The sequence below is a fragment of the Candoia aspera genome, chromosome 3, assembly GCF_035149785.1.
Source record: "Candoia aspera isolate rCanAsp1 chromosome 3, rCanAsp1.hap2, whole genome shotgun sequence".
Lineage (NCBI taxonomy): Eukaryota > Metazoa > Chordata > Lepidosauria > Squamata > Boidae > Candoia > Candoia aspera.
Genome location: NC_086155.1, coordinates 46,534,634 through 46,555,272, shown reverse-complemented (window position 1 = coordinate 46,555,272; position 20,639 = coordinate 46,534,634). Strand labels below are relative to the sequence as shown.

Genomic DNA, 20,639 nt, shown 5'->3' with positions numbered 1-20,639 from the left:
ATTCTAAATGTTGCTTTTTTTTTCTTTTTCTTTTTGGATTAGGAACTGTGAGCCAATAAGTTTCATCCCATGAAAATGATGCTTCCCCTACAGAACAAAAAAGAAATCAGTCTCTCCTGTGATAGCAATGCTATTCCTCAGTGGCAGATATGCAGGTGAGAATTCTGTTTGATAGAAAATGAAGGCATGCATTCCTGCCATTGCTTTAAAACTATTTTTGGCATCTGGGAGTTTCCTTATAACTTTGCATTATATTTCATTTTAGACTTGCTTCTCTTCATACCTTTGTAGTAAAAAAGGCAGCGATCCACCAATACAAACCAGCGCTTATTCCATTGCTTGACTCCAGAGCTGGCCTGTAAAGAGTTGTTGAAAGCAAATGAATGTCATAATCTGGATACTACATACATCATAGATTGAAAAAGCATCCTATGAGAAAATGGCATGACAGGCTAAGGTCAGACAAAGCAATGGAATTTGGCGGGATTCTAGCTAGGATGTGACCAGAACTGGTACACTGGATTTACCATGAAGAGCCATCTTCTAAAATAGAGTATCTTCCACCCACTTGCTGTGGAAGCACTGTTTAAATTAATTCTGAAGTTACTTCCTGTGGGAGGGAGTTCTTTGATCCCCAGTTTCAGGATGCCAAGTCAGAAAGAAAGCTCAGAAAAAAGACATTTGAGAAGGGAGAAATAAGGGGTGCGTGATGTGCAGTTTTCTGTAAATATTCCCTTCTTCCCATAATAGGTAGGTGGACTGAATGCCCTCTGTCTATTGTAGAAATTGGATCTTCTCCAATTTCAGCATATCATTTTCCTACAGGGGAGCCAGGGCACCCTATGGTGGAATACACCAGAGCTATCCCTCATATATTGGAGTGTGTGTGTGTGTGTGTGTGTGTACTCTTGCTAGAAAAGATGCTTTGGTCAAGGCAGATGAGTTCAGCTTTAATGCAAAAGAACATGGAGGACCATGTGCCCACTCTACTGATGTATCCTAGGAACTTATTCGGATTGCCCAATTGTCCTGTGGGGGCAGCCTTATTCTGTGTCTCATACGGTTGTCCAGTGCATTATTTGATCCATCTGGAAAGAATGGTTAGTGAGGCTTTGCAACCCAGAAGGCTGTGAAAAAGATGCTATGAGGTAATCTAAGGTTCTGGACTCCTCTGTTCTACTCAGGTAGCTCTTGATGGCTTGTCTGATGTTTAGTTGGTATCTTCTTTCCCCTGTTAGGTTTTGGGGTTAGGGCTAGAGGAAAGAGAAGATTACCTCCTGCACCCTAAAGGAAAACTGTATTCATTTTGGGCAAAAGGCTGGGTTTAGACACAAAATCTGAGTGGATGATGCAGAAGTCCTTCTGATGCTTATCTAACTGAAATGATAACTATTATAAATACCACTCTTCATGTTAGGTGCTTTACAAATGCTTCATACTGGGATAGGGTAAGCACTAATAGGAGGTCCATGATAAATACTGGTCAAGTATGGGCAGTCTTTGCAGGGAAGCCCCTCTTAGGCATCTCCTGAGGAGACAGTGGGATGAGACGTTCTTGGTTCTCCACTATTAGGATTAAGGACAGTGCCGATAACTGTCTATGGAGGGTGTTGATGGTAATCCCTTGTCAAGGCCCACCTAAAGAAAGGCCAGGACTTGGGTGGAAGTTGACATTGGTAGAGTTATCTCTCTTTTCAGCCATTTTCAGAAGTCTTACCATATGAGCATATATTTATAAGTGGTGGGAGTTCTTTTGGATGCTAGGATGATATCTGCGTGGCTTTGCTACCATATCCCAGGCTGGGGTCAGCCCCACTAGGTAGAGCAGACCAGGGAATCAATTCCATGGAAAGACTAAAACTACTTTTATTGGCTAATAAAAGAATCTTGCAAATGTGATTGTACTATACCTCCTCCTTTTTATACTCCAGTGAATTAAAGAAGCATATGCTTGAGCCACTATTGAATATTATCTCCTCATTCTGGACTCATTATCTCCCTGTTACTACAGGGAACTCCATTGCTTTAACCATGCGGACCTTTGTTGTCAGTGTGATGTCTCTGCTCTTAACTATTTTATCGAGATTTGTCATTGCTCTTCTCCCAAGGATTAAGCGTCTTCTGATTTCCTGACTGCAGTCAGCAGCTGCAGTAATCTTTGCACCTAGAAATACAAAGTCTTTCACTGCTTCTACATTTTCTCCCTCTATTTGCCAGTTATCAATCAAGCTGGTTGCCATAATCTTGGTTTTTTTGAGGTTTAGCTGCAAGCCAGCTTTTGCACTTTCTTCTTTCACCTTCATCATAAGGCTCCTCAGTTCCTCTTCGCTTTCAGCCATCAAAGTGGTATCATCTGCATAGCTGAGATTGTTAATGTTTCTTCCAGCAATTTTAACTCCAGCCTTGGATTCCTCAAGCCCAGCATGTCGCATGATGTGTTCTGCGTACAAGTTGAATAGGTAGGGTGAGAGTATACAGCCCTGCCATACTCCTTTCCCAATCTGAAACCAGTCCGTTGTTCCGTGGTCTGTTCTTACTGTTGCTACTTGGTCGTTATACAGATGACTTGGTATCCCCATACCACTAAGAATTTGCCACAATTTGTGATGGTCCACACAGTCAAAGGCTTTAGAATAGTCAACAAAACAGAAATAGATGTTTTTCTGAAACTCCCTGGCTTTTTCCATTATCCAGCGGATATGGGCAATTTGGTCCCTAGTTCCTCTGCCTTTTCTAAACCCAGCTTGTACATCTGGCAATTCTCGCTCCATGAATTGCTGAAGTCTACCTTGCAGGATCTTGAGCATTACCTTACTGGCATGTGAAATGAGTGCCACTGTTCGGTAGTTTGAACATTCTTTAGTGTTTCCCTTTTTTGGTATGGGGATATAAGTTGGTTTTTTCCAATCTGATGGCCATTCTTGTGTTTTCCAAATTTGCTGGCATATAGCATGCATTACCTTGACAGCATCATCTTGCAAGATTTTGAACAGTTCAGCTGGGATGCCGTCGTCTCCTGCTGCCTTGTTATTAGCAATGCTTCTTAAGGCCCACTCAACCTCACTCTTCAGGATGTCTGGCTCTAGCTCACTGACCACACCGACAAAGCTATCCCCGATATTGTTATCCTTCCTATACAGGTCTTCTGTATATTCTTGCCACCTTTTCTTGATCTCTTCTTCTTCTGTTAGGTCCTTGCCAGCTTTGTTTATGATCATACCCATTTTGGCCTGGAATTTACCTCCAATGTTTCTAATTTTCTGGAAGAGGTCTCTTGTCCTTCCTATTCTATTGTCTTCTTCCACTTCTGTGCATTGTTTGTTTAAAAATAATTCCTTATTAGGGAAGGTTAGTAGTAAAAAATAAACTGAAAAAAATAAAAAGGGAAAAAGGGAGAACTGTAGATTAAGGGAGTCCTTGGCAGAACTGACAGGCTCACAGAACAGGGTGGAACCAAAACTGAGGATGAAGCTATCCCCTTCCACAGGAAGTAACATCAGATCTCCTCTAAACCCTGCCTGCCTCTAGTGTGAGTGGGAGGGATATACCCATGATAAGGTGCCTTAGCTCCAAAACATAATCCTTTGAAGTCATGCAGAGATCTTGACCAATTGCATAGCAACCCCAATATTTTCAAACCAAGCATGACATAGTGTACAACAGTCCTAATGGAGTGTATATAAATAATATATCCTTAAGTTTTTGATGGGTGGATTGGTTGAATGGGTCAATGATTTTGAATTCAGTCACTTGCTCAATAAAGTTATAAGGAAAACCAAGTAGTGGGTGAAGAAGCACTTCCTTGCCTGTCCTGAGGCATAATGGCTGAACTGTGATATTGGAGAGAAAATAGGGGAAGTTTGTGCAGAGATGGGCAAACTTTTAGCACACCAAAGCAGCATATACTCTAGTTTTGGTGGGTGAAGATCACTCTGGGTGGGGCCAAAGATGCTTTAGTGGGCATGTCTGTAATGTCAAAGTTGACAGTCCATAAAAAAACTGATCCCCCCCCCAAATAACTATTTAATTATGTGGGGGTGTGTGGAACATTTTGCAAAAGAATTCCAGCATTAAACTGTGTGATCTAATTTTACCAACAGAATCAGAAGTTGGTTTCAGGACCTTCAAAATGTTTGCTCAGGGGCTGTGGGTAGTCTACCCCTGAAGAATCTTCTCTGAAAATTTACTGAGGGACAGGTGGTTTACCTGCTTGAACAGCCAACCATTCTTGGTCACTGCAGCATTGGGATTCCTCTTCATGGAATTAGAACGTTTTCCAAAAGCAATTCCTTTCCTAGAAGTGCGTGATGCCTTTGGGAAATAAAACAGAAAGGTTTCGGAAGGCAAAACAAGCAGCAGGTAATATGATGAAATCCTACTTAATCATATTAAGCCTGATGGCTGCTGAGCTTTTGCATCATGTTGTGGTTTTTATTCTTGTTATATGCTTTATATTAGTTTTAGTTTGACTGTAGATATTTTAATTGATTTGTATTACTATAAACCACTGAGACTCCTTTGGAACTCTGGTGGGGTACAAATTTGATAAATAAATAGTAGAGCAGACACATTGAAAGCAATAAAGCAAGATTCTTAAGTCTGACTGAGTACCAACAGGTCCATTCTAAGTATGACTAAATCTGGATCAAACACATAATCTTGGGCACATGGCAGTCACATGCTGGCTATGACACTTGGCATAGAAAAAAAGATGCCTAATTTCTAGGAGGTGGAATTTAAACGTATGCCATTTATACTAAGAAATTCCAGTGTCAACTAGCTCTCCATGGACAGCAAGATGAAGTGGAATAAGAACAAAAATTACTTTAACTGTTGAGCAATAATGTGGTAAGTTTGTTGTATAAAGTCCAGAATTTCATAGTGGCAGGTCAGTTGCACCCTATTTTTTCAGATGGGAAAACTTGACAGCGAGAGAGCTTGGACAACATGTCCTATCAGAACAGAGCTACAGAGAGAAAAATAAATAAGGCCACAAGGCACAATGTAGCAAACATACCCTGCCATTTGGTCGTTCCTGAGGCACCTCTGAAACCATTGTGTGATTGGAGGATTCACTACTGACTGCTGCTGGCCGCTTGCTACTTGCTTTACTTGACATGTCCAAGACAGATCTGGGATTGCAGGCAAAGGAGAGGAAAATGTTTTATTAACAGTGCCAAGGAACTAACTTTGCTTCTTAAATTTCCGCACCACAAATACATGTCCATATGTTGATCTGGGGTTAACATTAACTTAAACCAAGAATACATCAAGTCAGATGAAATACAAGTCTCCATTGTGCAAATCCCTGCCTTTTTTTTCCCTTGAACTGGACTTCTGGAACAACTAAGGACCTATTTTCTTTCATATGGTACATTTCACCCTTGAATTTCATTTCCTATACTCTTTCATGAACCTCCACAAGATTGCAGGGCACTAAAATCCACCAACCTTTGCAAACCAAAATGGTTGTTCTCTTCTGAGATTTGGCCAGTCACTGGATGAAGAAAAGTGTTCCGTCTTTCATTATGGCTAGGAAAAAAACAAAGAGAAACGGACAAGGTATTAATGAGGTGGCTTAGGTGGAAATGTATTTTGCCAGTTGGCTGATAATTAATTAAATATTAATATAAATATTAAAGATTTCCTCAAGCAATGCATCTTTCAGGACAGCCCAGCATTTGATGCCATTTGGTAGGAGTAGACACCATTGACCAATCATTAAGTCAGGGATAGGCATTATTTTTTTCTTGCAAATGTCTATATTCTGGCAGAAATCATCTGAAGCAAGAGGTGGGTGGGCCAGAGCTAGAAATGAATGGGTTAGAAGTCTCTTTCTGGCACATATTTTCTGTCTTGTCTTCCTTCTCCCTTTTTCATTTTATGAAAGAGTCATTTTTTTCTGTCTTTCACCTCACACAGCCAGCAGCCTAGCCTGTGAATGTACCAGTTACTTTTGCAGAGGTCTGAATTCTCAGCTTGAAAAGTGCTGTTGAAAATAGGCTGAGCCCCACATGGAATCCTAGGGCCATCATTAAGTCTGTGAACCCCCCCATCCTCCCCCCCTCCAAGTTATTCACACACTTGCAACTTTGTCTAATTAATTGGCTAATCTATAATGGACATAAGTGCCATCATTTGGTGAAAACCAAGGGCATAAAATTAGGAAATAAATGCATGCATCTTCATTTTGCTCATTTAATTACTAATGATTTGGTAAGTAATTCTTAGTTATTGAAAAAGAGCACGCTACAACTGTACTAAGGAGCACCCATGAAAAAGGGAAGAAAAGATCTACTGAATCAGGCCAATGCTCTTTATTTATTTGTTTGTTTATGAGATTTGTCTTCCACCTACTAATAACTAATTCATTACAGCCTGTACTTGATTAATAGCAGCTCTTCAGAAACTCAGAGAATTGGGTCTTTTTCCTGAGATCTTTTTTTAGTTATCAGTGCTTGTGCTTGAAAATGAGACCTTTTGGACATGAGTCATGTACTCTATTGCCAACCTAGATATGATCATTCCCCCACCCCACCTCCACCCAAGAGGAAGAAAGCAGAAGTAACAGCAAGGCAATTCCTTCCTCCCTGCCTCCTTAACCAGAAACTCAACAACTCCCCTTAAAAGAGGAAGAGAGAATATGTATTTTCCAAAGGAGCTGCAAGATTAATATATACAGTATGTACACCTCTGTGTTTTTTTTTAAAAAAACCCTTCATTCTATTACCGCAGGATCAGGACTAGCATTAACAAGTTTTCTGCCAATATGAATGATAGAATCACATTTGCAACACTCTGCAAAAAAATGTGATGCATCTTTCTTCAGAAATGATTAAAAAATAAGGCCTTCCATGCCAGAGGAGATGCAAGGGGGATGACACAAGCAAAGCACCCTGTGCTTATTTTCCCCACAGTAACTGATGGCTCACTGAAAAATTACCTCTAACCCATTTTGTCCAGTGGTTCTTATACCTAGTAGTCCCTAAGCACATGCCTGGTGAGTGTTGAATGTACATAGAATTACAGTCTTAAAGCAATATCCACAATGTATCAGCATCACCAAGATTCTAAAATGTTCTCCCTTTTATATGTCAGGGCAGGACTGTTGCATTTATTTCTCAGGTAGAAGATCTTATTTCTGAATAACCACAGCACAAAACCCCCTTGTCACCAGTGCCACAGAGAACACTGTCCCAGTACAGAAAGGGATCAAAAACAGCTCTCAAACACATCACAAAATAGACTTATTTCCTAATCTGCCATCACATGCCACAGTAAATTGCATCGTATCCATGCCTGAAAAGATGCTACTTAAAACACCTTACATTTTCTACTTTGAAAGAAAGTGAGACTGACAGGAATTGAAATGTCCTGATAGACCATTCTTGTCACCTGTTCGCACACCTCCTCAGAGGTCCTTCCAGGAGGCCAGCTTCTCCTTTTGTATACTATAAGCCAGTGTTTCTCAACCTCAGCAGCTTTAAGACATATGGACTTCAACTCCCAGAATTCCCCAGCCAGCCAAGTTGCTGAGGTTGAGAAACACTGGCCTATAGGCTGTAAAGAGTTCGGCTGGGACATTTTGTTCCTGCCCCTTTCTGATTTTCAACTTTTCTTTCTTCAGAAAACTCAACATTCCACAGCCACTGAGCCTATTCAGCCCCTCTGTAATGCTCATTTTTCTTTGCTGGGAGGATACATCAATTTTTCATGCCCCTAGTTTTTCAACAAGTTTTTTATTCCAGTTTTACTGACACTCACCACGTGAGTTACCTACTAAAAGGACTGACAGTATGTAGATAGGTTTTTAGACTAAACTGCTGGATGGTCAGTTGTGACATAAGGTATCAACACTGTAGCTTCCATAGTAGGTTGTCTACTACAACTATGTCTTGGAGATGGAAATTACAGTCTGCCTTCGACCCTGGTTTAGAAGTATTAATCCAGTGTACATATAAGTACTATCCATTACTCCTGTCTGAAATGTTTTTACATCCTCCAGACTACTTCTCATCCATCAAAAAGCAATTGCGCCTATAGAACGTTTACAGGAAACTGCTGAATTTTGAACAGATAAGGTGTCACAGTAATAACCATCAACTTATACAGTTTTCAGCCTCAATGGAGATTTCTCTGTAAGGAACTGACAAAAACAACATCTACACTAATGGCTGTAATGAAATGGAAAACTGAATTCATAGTACATCAATGATGACACAAATCATGACTTTGGCATCCTGTGGTTTTCACCTTACCTGGCTAGAAGTTGTTTATAGGCCCTAGGCTTCTGCACACAAACATCTATCACCACTAACAATAAAGCTTTTGCTAATAGCTGCTGTGATTTAATTAGAAGCATATGTTGGCAGAGTGCTAGAAAGCCTTTGGCCCAGGAGAGATCAGAAAAGTCACACACCAGGCATTTCTATAAAAATAATTTTATTTACAGAAAACAAACATATTTAAAGGCTGTTTGCTGAGAGGAGAGTTCTCTCTCAGCTGCATATTCTCTGCAAGCCTGCACAGAAGGGAAACTGAAACTAAAACAAGTCCAGGCAAGTTCTTCCCCTTAGGCAATGCAACCATTAACATGTGAAAAGGGGACAATTAAATTCAACCTCTTCACCCGGCCAAAATGATTAGTTACCATAGTAACCTTAATCTGTAGTAGAAAACATATTAACAGATATCAGGCCATTTCATGATATCTTCAGAGTCAACAATTTAAAGTTATTATTATCATAGCATGCAAATGATAAGAAAATTTTTGGATCATATCACCTCAAACTGTTCTCCAAGTGTAATGGTTTGTGGGAATGACCTTGGGAGACAGGAGGAAGAGCCACAGACTAGGCAACAGTCAGATAAGAGGCAGCTGAGCCCACAGCAGAAATAGGGGCATGTAAACATCTCAGAAGGGACCCTCCCTAGTTTCTTGGACTGTAAAGGTGAGTGGGGGGAGAGATGTACTTTCAGACTTGCAAGATTCTGTTAATGTAACCTTATAATAAATATAGAGCTAGTACTCATGGGTGTGCTTCTTGTCTGGACTATCTCACAAGGCTGATACCACATGATATAACTATAGTACATGCATTGAATTAATTCACTAGAGAGACAGATATAGAATACTTCTTTTCCTGATGCATACACAAGGAAGGGTTCTGGATTTTTTTTAAACCTGGGAAACATTTAAAATAATGGATTCGGAGTCTATGGTGACACAATTGAGAATTTTCCCATTTCAGTATAATGCCTAATTCCGTATAATGCATAGAATGGTGTCAACTGAGATCTTTACAATATGTATTCCATGAGCTTTTTGTACTTTTACAATTGTAGCATACTGACTGAAACAAAAATATTAAATTACAGCAGCCAAAACAAATAAGTCAGCAGTGCTCTGTGATGTGCCTTTCCGGACGCAGATTTTAATTAGAATACATTATGTTATCTTGGCCTGCTGAGCTTTATTAGTTTTATGTTTACAAAGAGCAGGCTGTCATTTCCTACACACACACTCACTCACACACATCCATACCAAAGAAGGGGTAAACAGGTTTTTAATGACTTCCTACAGACCAAAGTACTATTTTAACCCCATCTCATGGATTAAATGAACATTCAGTATGATCAGTCTGGCATATGAATGGCACTAGTGTGAATGTCTAGCTTTCTTGTCCTGATGTGAAAAATTCCATGCGATTTTATGCATCCTTTTTCATATATTCTGTTCTCGCTCAGTGTCTGCTATGAATGTTTTAATGGAAAGAGCATGAAAGAATTCCAAAATAGGGAGTCCTGCAAGCAGGTGGCTAAACTATTCCAGAAACTGTACTTGGCAAAGAACAATGACCATATTGGCTGTGAATGAAGTGTATTGTATTGAATGATGAGTCGATCAAGGCTGGTCTAGACAGTTTGGTCTGGGATTCCTTCCCAATAAATATTAAATACTTGTAAGCAAAGTCTACTCTATAAGCGATGGGGATGTAGGGATGTTTGTAAGAACAGAATGACAGAATTTGGATGCAGAAAAATTATGGCCAATTTATTCAGACTGTGCTAATTTATTCCCCCTAGCTAAGCCGCTTGGGAAGCACCTAGCCAGGATAATAATGGCTCTTGCCTTTGCTGTAGAGAGCTTCTCTATCTTAGACTGAAGAACTTACTAAGTTCCCCATGTTTAAATCAAAGTTTCCAAACTTGATCTTTACCCATTCTTTCTAAGCATGGCTTTACATTCAGGGAAACTGGAACATTTTGTTTAAATCAGCCTTTGCATTAGATATGGTGTAATAAAATCAACCACAACACTCTCCCCAACTTTTCCCCAAATTAGCAATAGTTACCCAAATCCAAAGTCAGCAGAAATCTGAGAGGTTATCAGTAATTGTAGCAGAACTACAGAATTATTTGCCCTGATGAACATGCTTTGTTTTATAAGGATTTTCCAAAGTCACATTTTATACAGCTTACTTTTCTGCATTAGAAGAGTATTGGAAAAAAGGTGGCATTTCTCAACAAATATGCAACTGTGGATTGGGATATGACAGACAAGTACTGAGGTAGATCATGCAAGTCTTTAAATGTATCTATGCCCCATCCCCAAAGAAACAGCATCTCTTTTGGACAAGGCTACCACTTCTGAGTTGCAAAAACACGATGACTATTAGATGGCAGCAGAGAGGCACAAAAGTTCTGACTCACTGCTGCCATCTAGTGTTCACCTGAATTTTACACCCAGATCTCTAGCCCTACTTTGGATACATCCCAACTTCTTTTCCCAAGCCAGTTTAAAACCCAAGATTATATTTCATCATGGCAAGGAGAGAGGTTAGCTCATTCTTGGGAAATGGGTAGAAACTTTTAATAAAATGAAACAAATGAGGATCTTTGGGAGATGAAGCATTAAGACAATATGCATAAGAACAAAGATACTGAGCCTGATAACATGAATTGTTTGGACTACATTAAAGCACATACTGAGCAATTGTCTATAACTAGCTCACCTCACTTTGAACTGAATGATTATATCTAATGGAAGAAAAGAAACCATGAATATGAACATCACACATAGCAATACCCTCCCAAATAGGAGTCCTTTCTGAGATGCAAAAGAAAAGTCCCACTTATTATGCAGGAAACATGCAAAAGAGTTTGCTGCCTGTTGTACAGATATCAGGCCTAACATTTGAAAATGGCTTGTGATGGGTAAAGCCCTCCACCCTGTGAGCAATAGAGTGCCTTGGAAATGCAGGACTGTGCATGGCACACTCTGTTCTGTTACAAAGCACCTCTTTGTTTTCCTGGCCCCTAGCACTCTCAACAGACATTCCCCTTCCTGCTGTCTTCAGTTTATCCCATTCTCACAGCCCTTATTGTCAATCTCTGTCTTCTGCTTCTTCTTGTACTACAGTCTCCCTTCACTCACTTCTATCTCCCCCAAACTCATCTGCTCTATCCTGTCCACCATAAACCTCCAGCTCTTCTAGCTCAACCCCACTTCCCACTTCTACAATACAATACAATACAATACAATACAATACAATACAGTACAATACAATACAATACAATACAGTACAATACATTACAAATAATTCAAAAGTGCTTATATATTCTTGGAATTCTCTTCTGACTCTATTTCTTTTCCCCATTGATATGCAGACTTTAACATTTCTATGCAGACAAGTAAGGATTATAAATAGACAGATTAATAAGATTCCAGTTTAAAACATAGAAAGCAAAGTGAGCATGGAATCCAAACTATGAAAGCTAATAGTACAAATGTCCATGATATCATTAAATAATTTAATGAAGAAAGACTTCATCAGTAAAAGCAGTGGTTCAGTTTTCTCTGCCAAGAAAGTATGTGTTCCATCAGGCAACAGTGAATATAGAAAACTGAAGCTTGGGTTCACAGAAGCACGGTAAATAAATATTTATTTTGAATAAATTTACATGTGCAGGGCCAGACAAATTGCTCCTATAATAATGAAAGAACTTGCTGATGGCTTCACCAAAACTTTATGTATTATCTTTGAGAAATCCTGGAGAATTAGTGTAAAGTCAGATAACTGGATAAGACCTAACATTGTTAATGTCTTCCAAAGAAGAACTTTAAGCCAATAAGCTGGGCACCAATGCCTCGGGAAATTCTAGACCAAATAATAAAGTAATCTATACTATATAAACTTCTTGAAAACAATTCAGGGATTATCAGAAAACAGCAAGCATTTGTCACAAATAAATCTTACAGACAATTATCTCATCTTTTAAATCAAGTTACTTCCTTAGTAGATTGTGGGAATGCTGTTAAACATGATATATCTTGACTTCAGCAAGCATTTCATAAGGTAACCCATATTTTAATTAGCAAGTTATTTAAATGTGGGCTGGATGACATAACAATTATGTGGATATATATGACTTGAAAACTGTTCTCAGTGATCATCAGAGTTCTCATTTAATTGGAGGGAGGTGTCTATTCTTTGTATTAAAACACTGGATATAGAAATGGAGTAAACATTTATCAAATTTGAAGGTGACATCCTAGAAGACAGAAATAAGATTCAAAATGATCTTGATGGGTTTGGTAAATGGGCTGAAAATAGCAGAAAGAAATTTAAGAGAGACAATTGCCAATTTATGCACTAAGGAAACAGAAAATACATGTAAAGATATAGAATGGGGAATACCTGACTTAGCAATAGGACTAGTAAAAAAGTATCTTGGAGTAGTAGTTGATTATAAACCAAACATGAGTCAATGTGATTTGTATGATACGACTGCAAAAATGCAGTAAAATTTTAGGCTATATCAGCAAAAGTATGGGAAGTAGTCATGGGAAGTTTGGGAAGTAATCATGGGAAGTAATCATTCAATTTTATTTTCTGTAGGTCACACCTTATGCTGAGTATTGTGTTCTGGGCACCACACTTCATGACAGCATTCTTCTGAAAAAATATCACATAGAAGAAGGTCCAAAGTGTATTCTCTATCATCTCAAAATATAGGGCATGGAATAATGAGATTAAGTTACTGGAAGACAGATTCCAACTGAATATTAGAAAAATGTCCAAATAATAAGAGCAGATTGATAATGGGACTTATTACCTACAGAGGTGGTAGGCCTCCCCATATTGGATGTGTTCAAGTATTCAGCTATCCAGCTATTCAAGCTAGATATTCAAGCTGTTGAAGATGGTTTAATTTGGATTTCAGCACTGAGCATGGATTTGGATTCAATGGCCTAAATGTTCTGTGTTTCTATTATTCTATTTTCAGCCTTATAGTTTGAATAGTGGCTAAGCCTTTGATCAACAAACTGTATCAGTGAATAGATGAGTTCGAATTATCAAGGAAACTCTTAATCTTTTAGACAGACTCTCTGAGATTTTAAAAAGTTGTCTTCAAATTGTAATTTTTAAATGTGATAGGGAAAATTATTAAATACATGATTGGAGAGTAATCATATTAGCTATATATAACTCTAATTAAATGTACATGAGATGATATGAAAACAAAGGTTTTATATCAGCCTTACTCACTAAAGTTTGGAGCGCAGTCTCCAGCATGCCACACCAAGGCTAAATGTAGCTCTCAATCTAGAAAAACTTGTACTCTGTCTATGACCAGAGACTTAGAAAAACCTCACTGGCTGATTACTCATGTCCACATTCCACAGACTTACAAAATCCTCACATCCACCACTTACTGGTAAAATGAACTGCCATCCTTCTCTGTGATCCAATTTGGGATTATCTGCCAGATAACATCTTTGAATACCCCTTCTCCAGAAGAGACTTGCCTTCTGTCTACCAATTATACTAATCCCAGACACATTAGCCAGGACAGCATGTCAGGAGACTTGCCACGATGACTGGAGCATGTCATTGTCCCTTTAACTAGCTGGTTTGCTGTAAAGAGGCAATGCCAAGATCACACATCACTTCTGCAGCATTATGTCAACCTTCAGTTGGCTTCTGACCAGTGCTACCTGCTTACTAGCTTCTGCTTTGCTGCCAGCATTTCTGGGTTCTGTCCAGGGTCCTGATGCTTTTCTTACCATACTGACTTGCACAGCAAGCACCCCCCTGCAACCAGCCTGCTAAACCCATAACAATCTATTGTTTGGACTTAAGACTTCCTCTCTTCAGCCTGATATCACCACTGTGCACGTCCACCCTGAAGAGAAGACATGTTTCAGGACTGGGTATATATTTGGACAGGCCACTTATTCCATAGACAGTGTGTTTATGTCATCCTGTCTGAAATTCTGGAATAATGTGCAGCAAAACCACACTGCCATGCAGAATTCAGAAATATGTGCAATGCTTTCTAACTTTATTAAGATCATCAGCAAATTGACTGTTGGCAACATCCAATATTGTGCTCGTGTTCTATATTTTAAATTTAGTTTTGTATTATCTTAGTATTTATCTGTAGTGGAATATGAAATATAATGAAGGATCAAGAGAGAGAATCCATTTGTAATTTTAAATTTCCCACTGAATATAATCTTGCAGCTATGCTGTAAATGGAGACCATGTTACTGACTTCATGAACTGTACCTTATTCATGGCAGCAACCATTGGAAAACATATCCCAGATATTATAAACATCAAATTCCTCCCAGTAAGGGTGCTGGATGGCTGTCAGGTACTTTTTGTGGAAATAGTAAAAGTAAATTGGCAGTAACTTTATGATCAGTTTCCCACACCAGAGATCAACAATAAACAAACAAACAGACAAATAAGCCTGTAGTATTTGGGTCATGAAAATGTCTGTCCTTGTTTTTAGCCATGCTAGAATGAAGGAGGATGAAGCATTATACAAAACCTAAATGGGGTGAGCTTATCAAGCTAGAAAATATGGAGAACAGCCCTAGATGGGTTCAAGATTTCAGAAAAGCTGAATTGTGGAAACCTAGAACACTGCAGATAGAAGGCTAGAACTTGTTGTTCCATCTTGCAGATGTGGAATAGATGTTTATATATTTGCACGTTACAAATTGGCAATGAAGAGGAACTCATCTTTCAACAGGTTTCTAATGGTGCCCATCATAACAGATATATCACTAAAAGAGAGAAACTTTGGATGTATCATATATCATTCTCTAATTTATGACAATCCTGGAGTTGGAGTAGAGGGAGGATGCACACTTAGGTAAGCACGTCAACGCTAGCGAAAAATGCACTCAAGCTGAGAAAATGATAACATTGAAAAACATTTTAGTAAAAAGGAAAAGAAGTGCTGAAATTAACTATTACTTCCTGGGTGGTTCAGGATCTTAAATATGATCTATCTACTTTGGCATTTTCACAAGCACATGCAATTCACCTATTGTTATAGGATATATTTGCAATGTAGCTGTAAGTATTGGACAGAATGCCCACAGCAAAGTTAAGATCTGCAAATAAGAAACAAGGCCAAGTGTCATGGAGACAGTATTCTCCATTTTACTCTCAGGAACTAAAGCTGAAGAAACAACAAGCAGCTTTACCAAGGGGGGGGGGGGAATCTGTTTTTAGACTTCTACTTTTCAAACCAATTCCACAAATATAACCTTGCATATTATCTGTCTCTACGTGCATAGTTTACTATATTACTTAATCAGTGTAACATTTAGGCTTGTGAGGCAACTAGAAATAGGCACAAGCAGTCCAAACGACATTAACACAGAGAACATGTTGTTACTGTGTTGGGTCAACAATACATTTAAGTTTTGAGTAAATAAGCCTAAATCCCCAAACTACGTGGAATTTCACCTGAAAGCACAAAATACTTCAGCAGAATTTTCTTTTTTAAGAAATCCACAGAATTCCAGGATTTCATTACATATTTGTTCCAATCAACTCAAGTAAGAAACTTGGGGGGAGACAATAGCACTGAAAAATGAATAACAATATTTGTAAGGATGACAGTACAGTGTGATACAGATAGCAAATCACTCCTAACTGCTGAGACACATCAGGCTGAGGGGATGCTTCACTTGGAAAGACAGGTATAAACTGTTATTATGACAATATCAGTGTTGCTATTACCCAATACAAGAATCTGAGTAAGAACCAGGATTTGTTTCTATAAATAGTATCTTCCACACCCACCCAAATGTCAGGTCAGAAGCTCCTACTTAATTCAGCTCTTTACATGCATCACAGCAGTCTAAATAGGATCTAAAATCGCATTTACTCATATTTGTCACTTGTCCTGCTCCCCATTACCTTCCTGCTAATAACTCTGCACTTTTCCCCATATTAAAACTTAAGAGTGGGAGGTCCTTGGAGTAAGAATCCACTTCTTTATCCAGAGTCATAGAAGACATTAGATTACTGTCTCTTTGCATCAGAGTTTCACATGCAATTTAACCATTCTTAGCAACATTGGAATATACCTTCAATGTAAATTTGCCTGTTTCTTTTTCTGTTCACATAACAATTGAAAGTGTATCCTGCTTCTTAAGCAGCTTAAGGTGGGGAAAGACTCAATCTGAGTATACATTACAAAGCTTCTGAGAAAATTAACTTTCTTGGAGCTATCCTGTTATTTATGGACAGATACTGCCTCTGGGGCTCTCCTTAGCTACTGATCTGCTTTCCTTTCAGTCTTTAGGCAGAAGGGGAGTTCTTTAATCAGTTCAGCCAGAAGCAGGTCTGCCTTTATTTTCAAGTGTGTTCCTCTTCCCTTCGGCATCCTTTGTAGTTGTGTTTGGGTTCTGCAGCTCTTGCTGGCATTCCTCCAATTCCCACCCCCACCCCCCCAATTTCAGCTTCCAGGGTTCAGCACTAGCACAAGAAAGATAACTTCTCCTGAATCTCTTAAATGTTTCCTCAGAAGCAGTTGCCGTGCCTTGCCTGGTCCTGTTCCACAAACTCCCGAGTTAAAGCATCTGCTATCCTGAGCACTGCAATGCAGCAGTCACTGACAAAAATGAAGTTCCCTAAAAGCCATAATATGAAATATATACCTCCCCCCCCTCAGAAAAAGCAGAAAGAGCAAGGCCATGAACCACAGCCCTTCCCCAAACACTCTGAAGCATCACTTGGCAAGTCCTACCTGACGCGACGGTCTGCTCGAAACTTGAGCATGGTGATAAATCTCAGCTGCAATTCTCACTTAAAACCATGTCCCTTGAAGGCGGGTGAAATGAAAGGGAAGTCCTCCCAGAGCATAGCTGGTTCCTCTAGGGCATTAGGAAATATGCCATAGTGGAAACTCTTGCACTGGCAAAGCTATGTAGTACTTCTACACCTCTGCCTCCTTCTTCAACTTCTCTGTTTCTCTGGAATTCAGGGAAGAAAGCAGTTCATCTCTGCTTTTCTGATCTGATTTCTGGGCAGGCGAGAGAGAGAGAGACAGAGAGAGAGAGATGGGAAGATGGAGAGGCAGCTGCTCTCTCCCTCTCTTGAGGCACCAGGGTCTATCTAGCCTAGTCCAGCTTCATCATTCAAACAATGCTCTCAGCCTTGCATGCAGCAATAACAGCAGCCGGCAGGCATGGCAAAGGCAGGAAGGGTGGGGGAAATATTCTAAACTCAATTCTCCCAAGGAGAGAAAGGTGAAGGGTATATGGACGCTGGCATACATCCAAATGCTAACCCACACATAGATACACATATTCACTCACATGCACAAATGCACACTCACACCAGGTGCAGCAGGAGATTAATTGTGCTTTAACCTGACTACAGTCTTTCAGGAACAAGGGCTTTTTAGAAGATTGAAGGTGAAACAAATGAAACATTGGCATTTCCTGTAGTGATAAGTCTCTTAGGATACCCCAAAGGGGCTCCAAGTACTTTCATAAGCAAGAAAACAAAGCTGAAAGATTCCATAAAAATGACACACTTATAAATATATAAGAATAGATTTTTTTTCTTTCAATTTTCTATACTTTTCTCTTTTCTTTTTCTAATCCATTTTATTTCTTCATGGTGTCCTATTTCACTGATTTTGGGGGAGGAGTGGGTCAGGTGGTCATAATTTTCTCCTTAAATCACTTCTCATGTCTGTTTATTAGGCAATATTGGATTTGCTTAAATTAAAATCTATACATGTGTAAATGTGTAGAGTCACTGGGAGTCAGATAGCCTATAGATTTATATTATTATTATTATTATTATTACTGTTGTTATTATTATATCTCATAGTTCAGTAATTATATAAACCCAACAGTCTGTTTGGACTGTTAATCTATCCATAATTTACTATCGTTTATTTATTATAAACATTTCTGTCATCTGATGTACAGTAATGGTCCTCTAAGCCATTCAACTACTAACAAAATAAAAACAACCAACAGACAGCATCCCAGGACCCATAAGGCCCAGATGTTTTCCTCTAGGACTCTAACTCTGGAGAGAGAAATCTAATAGAGCATTCCTCCTTCTACCTTTCTAACAGCCTTCAAGAATGGCTCTTTCCAATATCAAGAAAAATGGACTGGGAGGCCTTGCTCACTGTCACTCAGGCCCTCATTACCTCTTGTCTAGACTACTACAATACACTGTATATGGGGCTGCCCTTAAAGAGCATTTGGAAACTTCAGCTGGTGCAGGATGTGGCAGCATGTGTAGTAAATTGCACCTGTTATTTGGTACATGTGACACCACTACTTTGTGAGCTGCATTGTTTGCTGGTGTGCTTCTGGGTGCACTTCAAGGGACTGGTTGTCATGTTTAAAGCCCTTCATGGCTTAGGACCAGGTTATTTAAGGGACCCTCTCTCTTGTTTCTACCCATCTGATACGGTCTGGCAGGATGGGCATGCTTCGTGTCCCATCAGCTAAGGAATGCTGGCTGGCGAGACCCAGAAGGTGGGCCTTTTCTTCATAGCGCCCACCCTCCAGAATATTCTCCCTCCAGAGATCAGGTTGGCCCTGACCTTGCTGGCCTTTCATAAGGCCCTAAATACCTGGTTTTGTGCCTGGGCCTGGGCCCCCGAGTATGCAAAGGGTCCCATCTCCTGTTTGTGTTGATGCTTAATGACTGTTGTAGTTCTCTTAGCTGTTATGTGTTTTAATTTTTGTAATTGTAATTGTTTTTATTGTTAATATTGTTTGCCACCCAGAGTGACTTGCTGAGATAGGCAGCTATATAAACTGATTGAAAAGAAAAGAAAGAAAAGAAAAGAAAAACCTTAATTGAAAAACTTCAAAAGCGTTATAGTGGAGGACTAGAATGGGGGGTATTCAGAAACCTACCCTCCATCATGCTTCAGAGTTTGACTTAATTGTTAAAGTCTTTCCCTCTTATTATATGCTGTTGAGAAGGAAGAAATATGGGCAAAATTAGAATGATGTATACATTTTATTTCCATTGTCAATGTGTATCCCAAAGAGAGGAATTGAAAGCTCCTATCTCATGAGGCTTTAATTTCAATTCTTCAGAAACATACTCATTGATGATAGCTTACCAGAATATGCAAACCCAGAATTTGCAATATTAAAAGCCATGCATCAATTGCAAGATCAGTGTTTCCATTTAGTAGCTGAAAAACAAATCTATACTACCCATATGATAAAGGCTGTTATCAATAATGCTCATGTTCATACAACACACTAAACTGTAAATCATGGTTTACAAATCACCTAGCTAAACCTAGCATTCTGTCTTATTGGTTGTACAAATCAAGCAGTCACTTCAGGCCATAAGGTGGTATGCTTGCTTTAGTTGAGCATGTTGTGTTAACCACTGTTTACGTTTACTTTGGTGTGTGAACATAACTAATGCTAGCCTTTAGTTTACTCTGATGTTAATAAGCTTCAGGCTCATACACTGCCCAACCCCCTCAAATCTTGTGTGCAAAAATTTGGAAGTCCTTCCTTCCATTTTCAATTAAATGCAGTTACTGTTATTTCCAAAGCTAGACAAATTGTAATTGATCTTAACTATGAGTTTTTAAACAGAAGAAATTGAAGAAAAGTATAGCTGTTTACAACAGTATTAACAATATAATCATAACAATAATTTAAAAAGAGGAAAAAAAAGTAAGAAAATGCTTGGAAAAAACAGAACTCTAAAAAATTTGACCTGGTTCCTTGAAAGTCTACTTTCTTATCCCTTTATTGAAAAACAAACCCTTATTCAAATCTTAAGACACAGCACATAACAACCTGTTGCTTCAAATCACATACAGATTTATCCTTCTATACATTCCAGTGTTCTGTGAAAATATTTAGCCTGACCTCATGCCTGAAAATTTCACAATTCTTGATGTCTTGATAGATTCCAAATACCGTGGATATATGTAGTCCATAGTCCATATGGACTACATATGTATCTTCAACACACAGTGCTTGATGTTGATCTGAAGTCATACTAACAGTCATAGTGGTATCAACCTCAAATGTTACAATTACAGGACAAGACCAAACCATGCAGGTTGATGTTGAAAATTGAATCTCCAACAGCAAGGTTGACTGTAAACCTTAGCTTATGAAACCCTCCTTTAGGAATTTAGATGTAGTACCTGCTTCTTACCCCATGCTAAGCCATATGTCGCTTAAATATGATTTATTGAATTAACTACAACTGACTGTATTCACCCAACACACTAAGCCAAAGCCACATTATGGCTTAGCATGCTCTGTGAACCTTGTCAGTTATAAACTATAAGCTGGGAAGTAAGAACTT

The 20,639-nt window shown here is 39.0% G+C and overlaps 1 protein-coding gene across 3 annotated transcripts in view; it reads right to left on the bottom strand.

Annotated features, from left to right (window-relative positions):
• PLEKHA6 (pleckstrin homology domain containing A6) overlaps nt 1-20,639 on the bottom strand; it is a 157,396-nt gene that overhangs the window by 74,240 nt on the left and 62,517 nt on the right. For all 3 annotated transcript variants that reach the window (XM_063297541.1, XM_063297542.1, XM_063297543.1), the window contains exons 2-5: nt 5,452-5,532; nt 5,018-5,132; nt 4,207-4,311; nt 284-356 (exon numbers count right to left, since the gene is read on the bottom strand). In XM_063297541.1, the coding sequence (XP_063153611.1) occupies nt 284-356; nt 4,207-4,311; nt 5,018-5,119 (280 nt within the window). In that variant the 5' untranslated portion in view covers nt 5,120-5,132; nt 5,452-5,532. The remainder of the gene's footprint in view (nt 1-283; nt 357-4,206; nt 4,312-5,017; nt 5,133-5,451; nt 5,533-20,639) is intronic.